The 15679-nt window shown below is 44.6% G+C and overlaps 1 protein-coding gene across 1 annotated transcript in view; it reads left to right on the top strand.

Annotated features, from left to right (window-relative positions):
- The window catches only part of LOC112246198 (plexin-B1-like), a 213265-nt gene extending 197893 nt beyond the window's left edge, over positions 1 to 15372 (top strand). The window contains exons 30-37 of the mRNA XM_042324787.1: positions 1146 to 1249; positions 4975 to 5059; positions 5285 to 5445; positions 7317 to 7477; positions 8882 to 9029; positions 9229 to 9369; positions 12322 to 12396; positions 12570 to 15372. Of these exons, the coding sequence (XP_042180721.1) occupies positions 1146 to 1249; positions 4975 to 5059; positions 5285 to 5445; positions 7317 to 7477; positions 8882 to 9029; positions 9229 to 9369; positions 12322 to 12396; positions 12570 to 12674 (980 nt within the window). The 3' untranslated portion in view covers positions 12675 to 15372. The remainder of the gene's footprint in view (positions 1 to 1145; positions 1250 to 4974; positions 5060 to 5284; positions 5446 to 7316; positions 7478 to 8881; positions 9030 to 9228; positions 9370 to 12321; positions 12397 to 12569) is intronic.
- The last annotated feature ends 307 nt before the right edge of the window (positions 15373 to 15679 follow it).

The following is a 15679-nucleotide window of genomic DNA, read 5'->3' as shown; positions in this document are numbered from 1 at the left end:
GGGTTTGACTTGCTGTTAGAATAGGAGACTTGGGTTTGACTTGCTGTTAGAATAGGAGACTTGGATTTGACTTGCTGTTAGAATAGGAGACTTGGGTTTGACTTGCTGTTAGAATACGAGACTTGGGTTTGACTTGCTGTTAGAATACGAGACTTGGGTTTGACTTGCTGTTAGAATACGAGACTTGGGTTTGACTTGCTGTTAGAATAGGAGACTTGGGTTTGACTTGCTGTTAGAACAGGAGACTTGGGTTTGACTTGCTGTTAGAACAGGAGACTTGGGTTTGACTTGCTGTTAGAATAGGAGACTTGGGTTTGACTTGCTGTTAGAATACGAGACTTGGATTTGACTTGCTGTTAGAATACGAGACTTGGGTTTGACTTGCTGTTAGAATACGAGACTTGGGTTTGACTTGCTGTTAGAATACGAGACTTGGGTTTGACTTGCTGTTAGAATACGAGACTTGGGTTTGACTTGCTGTTAGAATACGAGACTTGGGTTTGACTTGCTGTTAGAATACGAGACTTGGGTGCATACAGCCGCTCACACACACAGACACACTTTCACGCATACCTTTCCCCTCCTCACTCACTCACTGGATCTGATTAATGTTATTTGGTAGAGACTGAGACTAAAGTGATGTATAGTGTATTATAATAGTGTTCTTTTTCATTCTGTGTATAGGCCTGTCTACATTCTGTGTATAGGCCTGTCTACATTCTGTGTATAGGCCTGTCTACATTCTGTGTATAGGCCTGTCTACATACTGTGTATAGGCCTGTCTACATACTGTGTATAGGCCTGTCTACATACTGTGTATAGGCCTGTCTACATTCTGTGTATAGGCCTGTCTTCTGTGTATAGGCCTGTCTATTCTGTGTATAGGCCTGTCTACATTCTGTGTATAGGCCTGTCTACATTCTGTGTATAGGCCTGTCTACATTCTGTGTATAGGCCTGTCTACATTCTGTGTATAGGCCTGTCTACATTCTGTGTATAGGCCTGTCTACCTACTGTGTGTGTTTTCATTCTGTGTATAGGCCTGTCTACATACTGTGTGTTTTCATTCTGTGTATAGGCCTGTCTACCTACTGTGTGTGTTTTCATTCTGTCTATAGTCCTGTCTAATATACTGTGTGTTTCAGAGTGGAGGTCTGGTGTAGCAGGTCATCTGATCCTGTCTGATGAAGACCTGACGTCTATTGTCCAGGGCAATTGGAAACGCCTCAACACACTCCAACACTACAAGGTCTGCACCCATATCAAACAGTCATAAAGCTTTATAAAGAGTTTATAACACTCCGTAAAGCATTCATTAAGCATTCGTAGTGGTCTTAAGATTTTGTCAAATTCATGTTTCAAATCAAATTTTATTTGTCACATACACATGGTTAGCAGATGTTAATGCGAGTGTAGCGAAATGCTTGTGCTTCTAGTTCCGACAATGCAGTAATAACGAGCAAGTAATCTAACTAACAATTCCAAAAAAAACTACTGTCATACACAGTGTAAGGGGATAAAGAATATGTACATAAGGATATATGAATGAGTGATGGTACAGAGCAGCATAGGCAAGATACAGTAGATGATATCGAGTACAGTATATACATATGAGATAAGTATGTAAACCAAGTGGCATAGTTAAAGTGGCTAGTGATACATGTATTACATAAGGATGCAGTCGATGATATAGAGTACAGTATCAACGTATGCATATGAGATGAACAATGTAGGGTAAGTAACATTATATAAGGTAGCATTGTTTAAAGTGGCTAGTGATATATTTACATCATTTCCCATCGATTCCCATGATTAAAGTGGCTGGAGTAGAGTCAGTGTCATTGACAGTGTGTTGGCAGTAGCCACTCAATGTTAGTGGTGGCTGTTTAACAGTCTGATGGCCTTGAGATAGAAGCTGTTTTTCAGTCTCTCGGTCCCAGCTTTGATGCACCTGTACTGACCTCGCCTTCTGGATGGCAGCGGGGTGAACAGGCAGTGGCTCGGGTGGTTGATGTCCTTGATGATCTTTATGGCCTTCCTGTAGCATCGGGTGGTGTAGGTGTCCTGGAGGGCAGGTAGTTTGCCCCCGGGTGATGCGTTGTGCAGACCTCACTACCCTCTGGAGAGCCTTACGGTTGAGGGCGGTGCAGTTGCCATACCAGGCGGTGATACAGCCCGCCAGGATGCTCTCGATTGTGCATCTGTAGAAGTTTGTGAGTGCTTTTGGTGACAAGCCGAATTTCTTCAGCCTCCTGAGGTTGAAGAGGCGCTGCTGCGCCTTCCTCACGATGCTGTCTGTGTGAGTGGACCAATTCAGTTTGTCTGTGATGTGTATGCCGAGGAACTTAAAACTTGCTACCCTCTCCACTACTGTTCCATCGATGTGGATGGGGGTGTTCCCTCTGCTGTTTCCTGAAGTCCACAATCATCTCCTTAGTTTTGTTGACGTTGAGTGTGAGGTTATTTTCCTGACACCACACTCCGAGGGCCCTCACCTCCTCCCTGTAGGCCGTCTCGTCGTTGTTGGTAATCAAGCCTACCACTGTTGTGTCGTCCGCAAACTTGATGATTGAGTTGGAGGCGTGCGTGGCCACGCAGTCGTGGGTGAACAGGGAGTACAGGAGAGGGCTCAGAACGCACCCTTGTGGGGCCCCAGTGTTGAGGATCAGCGGGGAGGAGATGTTGTTGCCTACCCTCACCACCTGGGGGCGGCCCGTCAGGAAGTCCAGTACCCAGTTGCACAGGGCGGGGTCGAGACCCAGGGTCTCGAGCTTGATGACGAGCTTGGAGGGTACTATGGTGTTGAATGCCGAGCTGTAGTCGATGAACAGCATTCTCACATAGGTATTCCTCTTGTCCAGATGGGTTAGGGCAGTGTGCAGTGTGGTTGAGATTGCATCGTCTGTGGACCTATTTGGGCGGTAAGCAAATTGGAGTGGGTCAAGGGTGTCAGGTAGGGTGGAGGTGATATGGTCCTTGACTAGTCTCTCAAAGCACTTCATGATGACGGATGTGAGTGCTACGGGCGGTAGTCGTTTAGCTCAGTTACCTTAGCTTTCTTGGGAACAGGAACAATGGTGGCCCTCTTGAAGCATGTGGGAACAGCAGACTGGTATAGGGATTGATTGAATATGTCCGTAAACACACCGGCCAGCTGGTCTGCGCATGCTCTGAGGGCGCGGCTGGGGATGCCGTCTGGGCCTGCAGCCTTGCGAGGGTTAACACGTTTAAATGTCTTACTCACTTCGGCTGCAGTGAAGGAGAGACCGCATGTTTCCGTTGCAGGCCGTGTCAGTGGCACTGTATTGTCCTCAAAGCGGGCAAAAAGTTATTTAGTCTGCCTGGGAGCAAGACATCCTGGTCCGTGACTGGGCTGGGTTTCTTCCTGTAGTCCGTGATTGACTGTAGACCCTGCCACATACCTCTTGTGTCTGAGCCGTTGAATTGAGATTCTACTTTGTCTCTGTACTGGCGCTTAGCTTGTTTGATAGCCTTGCGGAGGGAATAGCTGCACTGTTTGTATTCAGCCATGTTACCAGACACCTTGCCCTGATTAAAAGCAGTGGTTCGCGCCTTCAGTTTCACACGAATGCTGCCATCAATCCACGGTTTCTGGTTAGGGAATGTTTTAATCGTTGCTATGGGAACGACATCTTCAACGCACGTTCTAATGAACTCGCACACCGTATCAGCGTATTCGTCAATGTTGTTGTCTGACGCAATACGAAACATCTCCCAGTCCACGTGATGGAAGCAGTCTTGGAGTGTGGAGTCAGCTTGGTCGGACCAGCGTTGGACAGACCTCAGCGTGGGAGCTTCTTGTTTTAGTTTCTGTCTGTAGGCAGGGATCAACAAAATGGAGTCGTGGTCAGCTTTTCCGAAAGGGGGGGGGGCAGGGCCTTATATGCGTCGCGGAAGTTAGAGTAACAATGATCCAGGGTCTTTCCACCCCTGGTTGCGCAATCGATATGCTGATAAAATTTAGGGAGTCTTGTTTTCAGATTAGCCTTGTTAAAATCCCCAGCTACAATGAATGCAGCCTCCGGATAAATCGTTTCCAGTTTGCAGAGAGTTAAATAAAGTTCGTTCAGAGCCATCGATGTGTCTGCTTGGGGGATATATACGGCTGTGATTATAATCGAAGAGAATTCTCTTGGTAGATAATGCGGTCTACATTTGATTGTGAGGAATTCTAAATCAGGTGAACAGAAGGATTTGAGTTCCTGTATGTTTCTTTCATCACACCATGTCACGTTGGCCATAAGACATACGCCCCCGCCCCTCTTCTTACCAGAAAGATGTTTGGTTCTGTCGGCGCGATGCGTGGAGAAACCCGCTGGCTGCACCGCTTCGGATTGCGTCTCTCCAGTTAGCCATGTTTCCGTGAAGCAGAGAACGTTACAGTCTCTGATGTCCCTCTGGAATGCTACCCTTGCTCGGATTTCATCAACCTTGTTGTCAAGAGACTGGACATTGGCAAGAAGAATGCTAGGGAGTGGTGCACGATGTGCCCGTCTCCGGAGTCTGACCAGAAGACCGCTTCGTTTCCCTCTTTTTCTGAGTCTTTTTTTTTTGGTCGCTGCATGTGATCCACTCGGTTACACTGGTTGTAAGGCAGAACACAGGATCCGCGTCGCGAAAAACATATTCTTGGTCGTACTGATGGTGAGTTGACGCTGATCTTATATTCAGTAGTTCTTGTCGGCTGTATGTAAAGAAACCTAAGATGACCTGGGGTACTAGTGTAAGAAATAACACGTAAAAAAACAAAAAACTGCGTAGTTTCCTAGGAACGCGAAGCGAGGCGGCCATCTCTGTCGGCGCCGGAAGTACAATTCCCAAAAAATTTCTAAGTTTCTAAGCCTTTAATGGTATTACACTTCATTAACCCTTCATAAGCATTCACAAAGCCTTCATAGTGCATCTATATCATATTCATGAGAGATGTCTAACACTGTTGTGGTTGTGTTTCAGGTTGCAGATGGCGCGACAGTGGCTTTGGTCCCGCGAAACAGCAAACACATCCATCACGACAACCACGACTACGTGGCAGGTGAAAGTGAGTTGCACTTGCATTTTATTTCCACTCTCTCTGGGAAATGTCTTGTTGTTCCAGGTTTTGTAGAATAAGTATGGATGCATCTCATCTTGAGAAAGGCCACTAGGCTGAAACGTTGACTCAAATGTTAACTTTTGTAAAATAATGTAACATTTTAAATGGCCCTTTCTTGCTAACTCTCTTTCTTAACCCTTCTCCTTTCTTCTGTCCTCCTCCCCCGTTCAGAGACGCCCATGCTGGAGGATGCAGACGAGGGCGGGGTGAGGCTGTGGCACCTGGTCAAGGCCGGCGAAGAGCCTGAGCTACCCAAGCACCGCCGCGGCAGCGTGAGGGAGAGGGCCAAGGCAATACCAGAGATCTACCTCACACGTCTGCTCTCCATGAAGGTAGATACTGGACCCACACAGACACACACTCACATATCACCCACACACGGCAGGTAGATACTGTAGACACACGGCAGGTAGATACCGTAGACACACACACACGGCAGGTATATACCGTAGACACACACACACGGCAGGTAGATACCGTAGACACACACACGGCAGGTAGATACCGTAGACACACACACGGCAGGTAGATACCGTAGACACACACACGGCAGGTAGATACCGTAGACACACACACGGCAGGTAGATACCGTAGACACACACACGGCAGGTAGATACCGTAGACACACACACGGCAGGTAGATACCGTAGACACACACACGGCAGGTAGATACCGTAGACACACACACGGCAGGTAGATACCGTAGACACACACACGGCAGGTAGATACCGTAGACACACACACGGCAGGTAGATACCGTAGACACACACACGGCAGGTAGATACCGTAGACACACACACGGCAGGTAGATACCGTAGACACACACACGGCAGGTAGATACCGTAGACACACACACGGCAGGTAGATACCGTAGACACACACACGGCAGGTAGATACCGTAGACACACACACGGCAGGTAGATACCGTAGACACACACACGGCAGGTAGATACCGTAGACACACACACGGCAGGTAGATACCGTAGACACACACACGGCAGGTAGATACCGTAGACACACACACGGCAGGTAGATACCGTAGACACACACACACGGCAGGTAGATACCGTAGACACACACACACGGCAGGTAGATACCGTAGACACACACACGGCAGGTAGATACCGTAGACACACACACGGCAGGTAGATACCGTAGACACACACACGGCAGGTAGATACCGTAGACACACACACACGGCAGGTAGATACCGTAGACACACACACGGCAGGTAGATACCGTAGACACACACACGGCAGGTAGATACCGTAGACACACACACGGCAGGTAGATACCGTAGACACACACACGGCAGGTAGATACCGTACACACACACACACGGCAGGCAGATACCGTAGACACACACACACACGCCTGGCAGATACCGTAGACACACACACACACGGCTGGCAGATACCGTAGACACACACACACACGCCTGGCAGATACCGTAGACACACACACACACGCCTGGCAGATACCGTAGACACACACACACACACCTGGCAGATACCGTAGACACACACACACACACGCCTGGCAGATACCGTAGACACACACACGCCTGGCAGATACCGTAGACACACACACACACGGCAGGTAGATACCGTAGACACACACACACACGGCAGGTAGATACCGTAGACACACACACGCCTGGCAGATACCGTAGACACACACACGGCAGGCAGATACCGTAGACACACACACACGGCAGGTAGATACCGTAGACACACACACACACGGCAGGCAGATACTGTAGACACACGGCTGGTAGATACTGTAAACACACACACACACCTGGCAGGTAGATACTGTAGACACACACACACGGCAGGTAGATACTGTAGACACACGGTAGGTAGATACTGTAGACACACACACACGGCATGTAGACCTTTGGGACAGTTACTGATAGTTCACTGGTTTGAATCCCAGAGCCGACAAGGTGAAACATCTGTAGCTGTGCCCTGAGCAAGGCACTTGACCCCAATTTCTCCAGAGGCGCTGGACAATGGTGACCCTGGCTGTGACCCCACTCCCTCCGGGTGTCTCGGGGAGTTGGGGAACATATTTCCACAAGTGTGTAACAGGACAAACATAATCACCTCTCAAATTCTAATGAGTTACTACTACACATATACACTCCCACATTGACTTTTAAAACTGAGCAAAACCCCTAACCTCCTCCCTCCCTCCACAGGGCACTCTGCAGAAGTTTGTGGACGACCTGTTCACGGTGATCCTGTCCACCAGTCGTCCCGTTCCGCTGGCTGTCAAGTACTTCTTTGACCTGCTGGACGACCAGGCGCAGCACCACGCCATCACCGACCCTGAGACCATCCACATCTGGAAGACCAACAGGTACATACATACACACCTAGGCAGAAGCACACACACACTCACGAGTGTGTACAAGCAAACACGCAGACAAACACACGCATGTACATGTACACATTCACGCATACACACACATCCTGATTCCTTCCACGTCTAGAAGAACAACAGGTACACACTCACGCACACACACACATCCTGATTCCTTCCACGTCTAGAAGAACAACAGGTACACACTCACGCACACACACACATCCTGATTCCTTCCACGTCTAGAAGAACAACAGGTACACACTCACGCACACACACACACATCCTGATTCCCTCCACGTCTAGAAGAACAACAGGTACGCACACACACACATCCTGATTCCTTCCACATCTAGAAGAACAACAGGTACACACTCACGCACACACACACATCCTGATTCCTTCCACGTCTAGAAGAACAACAGGTACACACTCACGCACACACACACATCCTGATTCCTTCCACGTCTAGAAGAACAACAGGTACACACTCACGCACACACACACATCCTGATTCCTTCCACGTCTAGAAGAACAACAGGTACACACTCACGCACACACACACATCCTGATTCCTTCCACGTCTAGAAGAACAACAGGTACACACTCACGCACGCACACACATCCTGATTCCTTCCACGTCTAGAAGAACAACAGGTACACACTCACGCACACACACACATCCTGATTCCTTCCACGTCTAGAAGAACAACAGGTACACACTCACGCACACACACACACATCCTGATTCCTTCCACGTCTAGAAGAACAACAGGTACACACTCACGCACACACACACACATCCTGATTCCCTCCACGTCTAGAAGAACAACAGGTACACACTCACGCACACACACACATCCTGATTCCTTCCACGTCTAGAAGAACAACAGGTACACACTCACGCACACACACACATCCTGATTCCTTCCACGTCTAGAAGAACAACAGGTACACACTCACACACACATCCTGATTCCTTCCACGTCTAGAAGAACAACAGGTACACACTCACGCACACACACACATCCTGATTCCTTCCACGTCTAGAAGAACAACAGGTACACACTCACGCACACACACACACATCCTGATTCCTTCCACATCTAGAAGAACAACAGGTACACACTCACGCACACACACACATCCTGATTCCTTCCACATCTAGAAGAACAACAGGTACACGCACACACACACATCCTGATTCCTTCCACGTCTAGAACAACAACAGGTACACACTCACGCACACACAGACTCCTGAGACCATCCACGTCTGTGTCCTTGCATACGTGTATGTGTGTTTACGTTATAATGTGGTTGGATGATATACGTAACATATGAACATAACAGTTCTTATCCATACATGTAAGTCCCTTTCCCTCCCTCATTCCCTCCGTCCAGTTTGCCCCTGAGGTTCTGGATCAACATTGTAAAGAACCCCCAGTTTATCTTTGACGTCCAGCCCTCGGACCACGTGGACGCCGTGCTAACGGTCATCTCCCAGACCTTCATGGACTCCTGCACCACCTCAGAGCATAAACTGGGCAGGGTGAGCGAGAGGAGGGAAAGGAATGGGGATACCTAGTCAGTTGTACAACTGAATGCATTTAACTGAAATGTGTCATCCACATTTAACCCAACCCCTCTGGGGAGGAGTTGACTGGGCCACGGGAAACTGTGGAAGGTGGAAGTGGTTCTTTATATCTGGTAATCTCTCTCACCCTCACGTTCTCTCGGTCTCTCTCTAGGATTCACCAATAAACAAACTGCTTTATGCCAGAGATATCCCCCGGTACAAGCAGATGGTGGAAAGGTACTACGCTGACATCAGACAGACCATCTCTGCTAGTGACCAGGAGATGAACTCCTCACTAGCAGAACTATCCAGGGTTGGTCTTTTACTTCAGTTTATTAATTCAGTAAAACACTGTTCACTCAAGCGATTTTTGGCAAATGCATCATTGTCACAGTTTTTGCACTCTACTAAAAGTGCTCTACCTTAAACTTGACATTTTTTGATTCATCAAAAAAAAAATACATTTGAGTTTGCTATTCTTTTAATCGGTTATTTGCAGGGGTTGGATCAAGTTCAGGGAACGAAAGTGATCTGTACTGTTCTGGAACAGAACCGTTATTTTAAAAGCATTGGAACTGGTTAATAACGTTCTTTTACGTTCCGGGAACTTTTTTTAAGTCCCGCAACAAAGCGCCTATGCAAAGCCCCTCACTATGTCACTCAGAAACGTATTCGAGTTTCTTCCTGCCAGCTAAAAATCGTTGCCAGTGTGTGTAGACTACCTGCCCCTCTGAAGCGTAGGTTTCTGAAGTCTATTGACTTTACAAGTGTTATTCAGAAATTTAGATTTTTAATTAGAGAAGAATGGATTAACTTTTTCAATGCTGGTTAAGGATACTATATTTATCACGTTTAACATTGAATGAACTACAAAAAGGTAAGACGTTTTTAATTCTGATGCCACTCTGCACACACAAGCTTGGTCCAACGTTAAGCCAACTCTCGGAAGTTCAATGACATTCAATATATATTTTTTCTCCCCAATCTACACACAATACCCCATAATGACAAAATGAAAACAGGTTTTTAGAATTTACACTCCTGACTCGATACATTTTATAGAAGCAACTTTGGCGGCGATTACAGATTTAAGTTGTCTTGGGTATGTCTGTATCAGTTTTGCACATCTGGATTTGGGGATTTTCTCCCATTCTTCCTTGCAATTTTTCTCAAGCTCTTAAATTAGATGGGGAGCGGCAGTGAACAGCAATCTTCAAGTCTTTCCACAGATTATCAATGGGCTTTGGCTGGGCCACTCAAGGACTTTCACATTCTTGTTCTGAAGCCATTCCAACATTCCTTTGGCTGTATGCTTGGTCATTGTCCTGTTGGAATGTAAATCTTCGCCCCAGTGTAGGTCTTTGCACTCTGAAGCAGGTTCTCATCAAGGATTTGCCTGTATTTGGCTCCATTCATTGTTTCCTCTATCCTTACCAGTTTCCCAGTCCCTGCTGCTGAACAGCAACCTCATAGCATGATGCTGCCACCACCATGCTTCACAGTAGGGATGGTGTTAGATGGGTGATGAGCTGTGCCTGGTTTTCTCCAGACATAGCTCTTTGCATTCAGGCCAGAGAGTTCCATTTTTGTCTCATCAGACCACAGATTCGTGTGCCTTATGATCTGAGTCTTTCATGTGCCTTTTTGCAAACTCTTGGCAAAGAACCATGTGCCTTTTTCTCAGGAGTGTCTTCCGTCTGGCCGCTCTCCCATAAAGCCCAGATTGGTGAAGTGCTGTAGAGACTATAGTCCTTCAGGCAGGTTCTCCCAGCTCAGCAAAGGAACTCTGTAATTCTGTCAGAGTGGTCATTGTGTTCTTGGTCACCTCCCTGACCAAGGTCCTCCTTGCCCGGTTGCTCAGTTTGATCAGACAGCAGAGTGGGTAGTTTCATATTTTTTATATTTCCCAATGATGGAGACCACTATGCTCTCAGAAACTTTCAACACTCTAGAAATTGTTTTATACCCTTCCTCAGATATATGCCTCATCACAATAATATCTCTTAGATCTACAGATTCTTGGACTTAGTGCATGTCAGAGCAGAAACTATACCACGGTCAGCTGTGGGACCTTAAATAGACAGATGTGTTTCTATCTAAATCATGTCCAAACAATTGAATTGGCCACAGGTGGACTCCAATAATGTTGTAGTGACATCTCAAGGATGATCAAAGGAAATTGGATGCACCTGAGCTCAATTTGCAGTGTCATAGCAAAGGGGTATGAATAGTTATGCAAATTAGATTTCTGTACTTCATTTTCAATAAATTTAGAAAAATGTCTAAAAACATGTTTTCACGTTTTCATTATCGGTTATTATTGTGTGAAGATGGGGGGAAAAAATCTATTTAATTCATTTTGAATTTAGGCTGTAACAAAATGTGGAATAAGTCAAGGAGCAAACTGCTCTATCCTCACTGAAGATTGAAGTCATTTAATATCTGGATAAATGTTTTGTTTTTTTGTGACTATTTCAGAGGTTTAAAAAGGAACAGAAAGGAACTATATAAACTTATTTTTTGTAGGGTTTAAACCAGTTCAGAACTTTATTTTGCAGGTCGGAACAGTGGAACGTAACAAAATAAATAATGATTCTGTTCAGAACAACACAATTGGAAAATAATTTTGGTTTCATCCCCTGGTACTTTGTCCTATTGTTTAAGGTGCACTATGCAGAAATCGCTTTGCCATTTCCTCGTTGCTAATATTCCAATAGTTTGCCTAATTTAAGTTTATTTCACAAAACAAGCAAGTATAGTGTAGATACTCATTGTACCATCTATATAGCTGTGAAATATCTTTTCCATAACCAAAAAAATATTTTATTTTCAGCTGTTTGAAAAATTACATGGAAGAATGGGAAGCATAGAAATAGCACACTTAGAACAGATATACAGCTTCTTAGACTTGCTTTCAATGAGTGTGACAGATCTATAACTCACATTTCAATGTGAATTTGGTTGGGTCACCCAAAAAGTTACATATTGCAGTTTGTATCTCATTTTAAAATGTTTTTTGAAATTACTGTCACCCCTATTACTGTGAATATAGCTGATCTAGTGATCATTCATTCAGCACAAGCTGTAAAACTTTGGACTTTTCAGAGTGGGCCTATACTTTAAAGCAATGTATGCCAAGAAAACTTTAAATATATCTTATTGTTAATAGAACCAGCTTTAATAGAACCTCTATTAGCACATTTATGTGTGTGCGTATTATTTATTTGTAATGACTTTAAGTCAAAATGTTTTTGTTTTTTTCCAGAATTACTCAGGCGAGTTGAATTACCTTGTTGCCCTGCACGAGTTGTACAAGTACATCAACAAGTACTATGACCAGGTGAGTTTTCATTATCTCTTGTGTGGTTGGATGGAATGACACATCAGAGATGTGTCTTTTGGTTTACCTTACATCTGTCTTTCACTCCACCCCCCTCTCACTCACTCCATCTCTGTCTCTCCCTCCATCTAACTCTCTTCATCCCTCTCAATCCCTTCCTTGCTCTCTCTCAGATCATCGGGGCCCTAGAAGAGGACAGCACGGCCCAAAAGATGCAGCTGGGCTACCGGCTCCAGCAGATCGCTGCAGCCGTAGAGAACAAAGTCACTGACTTGTGACAGTGAAACCACTGACCAAGACCACGCTGGCAGAGGGGACCACATTAAGAGACCCACAGGAGTGGGGGAGGGAAACTCAGAGGGGGTGGGTTAGGAGGATGGACAGACCGGACCAATAGACAGATTAACACAAAATCCCCCTCCTGTCAGAAGAGGGGAAGTATGGTTCTAGGGGTAAGGACCCCAAACACCCCACCCCTTTTCCACATTAAGGAGCAATGAGTGACGGTTGTTCACACACAACAGTCACCCAGGGGGTTGAAAAGGGGATGTGGTGTATTGGGCTGCTGAACACGTGAAACTCTCTAGAGGTGGTGGTATACTCTCCACTGTGGACAAGACAGGAGGGAAAGATAAAGGGAGACACACACACACAAACAGACGAGGAGCCTTTGTTTGTATGTCCCACCCGTTCACCCTTCAGCCCTGAGTTGGACCACATTGTGGCATCTGCCTCTCTTGTAGAACTCTCTGTGGAACTAGAAGAAGGGGCTTGGGAGATCCGGACGTTACATGTGTCAATGGAAATGTGCTGAAGTCTCATATGAATGAATGAAAGGAAGTCTTATGTCTATCAAAATGCTGGTTGTAGCTAGATGGAGAGCAAGTGTGAGTGAGAGTTGGAAGGGACCATGCTGGTTTCCCCCCTCATTCAAGACTCAACATCCCTTTCCACATGAAATGTGGAGTGAAAAGTTTTATTAGCATTTAATAAACATTCTCTAGATATTACATTGTCACCAATGCAGTTGCATACAGTACCTTTCCTAGGGGCTTGAGTCTTATAAGTTATCGGCACTCTCTACCTCCTTTTACTCACCTGAAAACTCAAGTTATCCTCTTATTTCTTTAACCCTGAAGCTTTTTCTTGTGTTTCGCGGTTTGTCTGCTAGGTTAAACCAGATTGCTCTCTCCCTCTGACTCTCTTTATGTCAAAACAGTAGCTTTGTTCCATATCCGTCCAAATCATAAGTACACATAGTATCTTTCGGAGTAGTGGACAAATGCCACATACGCGCACACACACAGAGTTCACTCAATCATGACACTCTTGAGACGACTCTTCTTTTTTTTTAAATGTGTAATTATTGCCATTCCGCTTTTTCAGGTAGCTCCTGAGTCTATACAAATCTGTGTTCCTCTTTATGGTATTGAATGGGAGGAAGATGTTAATGTCGGAGTTGAAATGAACAGCTCTTGGAAAGAGGCTACAGCTCGCGCTCTGCAGGACTAAAGAAAGAATGATACTGAAAGCAAAAGAAGCAGTCTTTTCAAAAGGTACTGGAAATAGGTGACCGTGTGAATGTTTTGATCTTTTTAAAGGGTAACAGTCACTGGAGGGACACTAGATCATAGATTAAACAAACAAATCTCAACTGTAGAATTGTATATATTTAAAACATGTGTCCCACAGTATTTTATGGTGTACGTTCATACAGCTTTCCTTGTTGTACATTTTTCACATAACTTTTGTTTTTCAACCAAGAAAAGTCTATTGAATCATGTTCTCAGTTTGTGCTGTTGTGAGGTAGCTTATTTATCTGACAATTGGCAACTGCGCCGTTGATATGTGTACTGCAGTTATTCTATTGAACACAAGATGGCGACAGCTCCTACGTTTGTTGAACTTGTTCTCTAACACTGCTGTTTTAACTGTCTATAAGGTTTCACAGAAGATACTTTGACCTAGTCACATTTTGCAACGTTTGATTAAGTATTAGAATTATAACTACATTGCCATTTCTGAACTTTACCGAAACTCGTTTTCTTATGATTTACCCATGGGTTGTGTTATTCATAATTTGCTCATCTCTGCATTCTCTATTAGACTATAGGGTCATTCTTGTATCCCAAATGGCACCCTAGTCCCTAGATATAGTGCACTACTTTTGACTAGAGCCTTATGTAGGAAATAGGGTGCCATTTGGGACAGAAACCTAGACTAATTCTATCCCACAGAGCTTGATGGTTTGAAGTTGTGATTAAATATTTTGGTAAAGATATGTACCAAGAACGTTATCACACGAATTGGAGGTGTTGCATGTATGTTAACGACACATAACTGATGTTAGACTTATGGATGAAGACATTTAACACTACCCATGTGGTAGGCTATATCTTTATATGCGGGTGCACTGTTGGCTTTCTAGTGAGTAGACACCAATAAGAGGCTGACAATGAGTCAGCAGATTGGTCATTAAACTGTAAAACCCAATCAAATGATCAGTTTTGTCCTATTTTGATAATAATTTTGAAGAGATGAAAGTGTATGTAGTTTATGCGTTGCATGCTATTGTGTGGGTTCTCCAGTTTGATGCATTTTCCTGTTCACCGCCATTGCCCCTAGATTGCACAGCATAAACGAGTCATAGTAGCTTATTGGTTAACATCACACTATTTTTCAATGGACAATTTGTATTGTCATATGCTTTCAATGTAGACTAGTATTATGTATGAAGCCTAATAATGGTGAAGAGAGCAGGTGGTGGTCATTTGAAGGAAAACTATTGTTAGGCTGTATAAATTTAGCTATGTAGAGCAGGCTCTGCAAGGAGCACTTTAAGGTTGATTTTTATTTTGTCTGTTAATATAGTTGTACATAATGATTGAATAATGTAACTTGTAGCGACTTAACCTGCTGTTTAATAAGAGTGTAAATTCCTAAATATGGTGAGGTAATAAAGTATTTGTAAAATCATATGGTCTTTGTCTACATCTGTCTCATATGGAGTAGATTTAAAGTGAAGGGAATTAGTCTATTACTTGTTTTTTTCTTTGTCTACAATGACATTAAATACTTGGAGCAGTATGAGAGCAAATCGGTAGACATTCACCATAATGTTTTCAGATCAGTGCGAGGAAATGTGGAATGGAAGACGTCATGACTATAACTGATTTTTTTTTTAATTTGAGCTAATCCTAACTATTTTCCTGTTACAAAAAGTATGATCTGACAAAAGCAGTGTCATTTCACTTAGTCATGAAACAGAAATAATCAACATAAT

Source organism: Oncorhynchus tshawytscha, linkage group LG07, assembly GCF_018296145.1.
Source record: "Oncorhynchus tshawytscha isolate Ot180627B linkage group LG07, Otsh_v2.0, whole genome shotgun sequence".
NCBI classification, from domain to species: domain Eukaryota; kingdom Metazoa; phylum Chordata; class Actinopteri; order Salmoniformes; family Salmonidae; genus Oncorhynchus; species Oncorhynchus tshawytscha.
The sequence above is the reverse complement of the archived record's forward strand: the minus strand, read 5'-3'. Positions and strand labels throughout refer to the sequence as shown.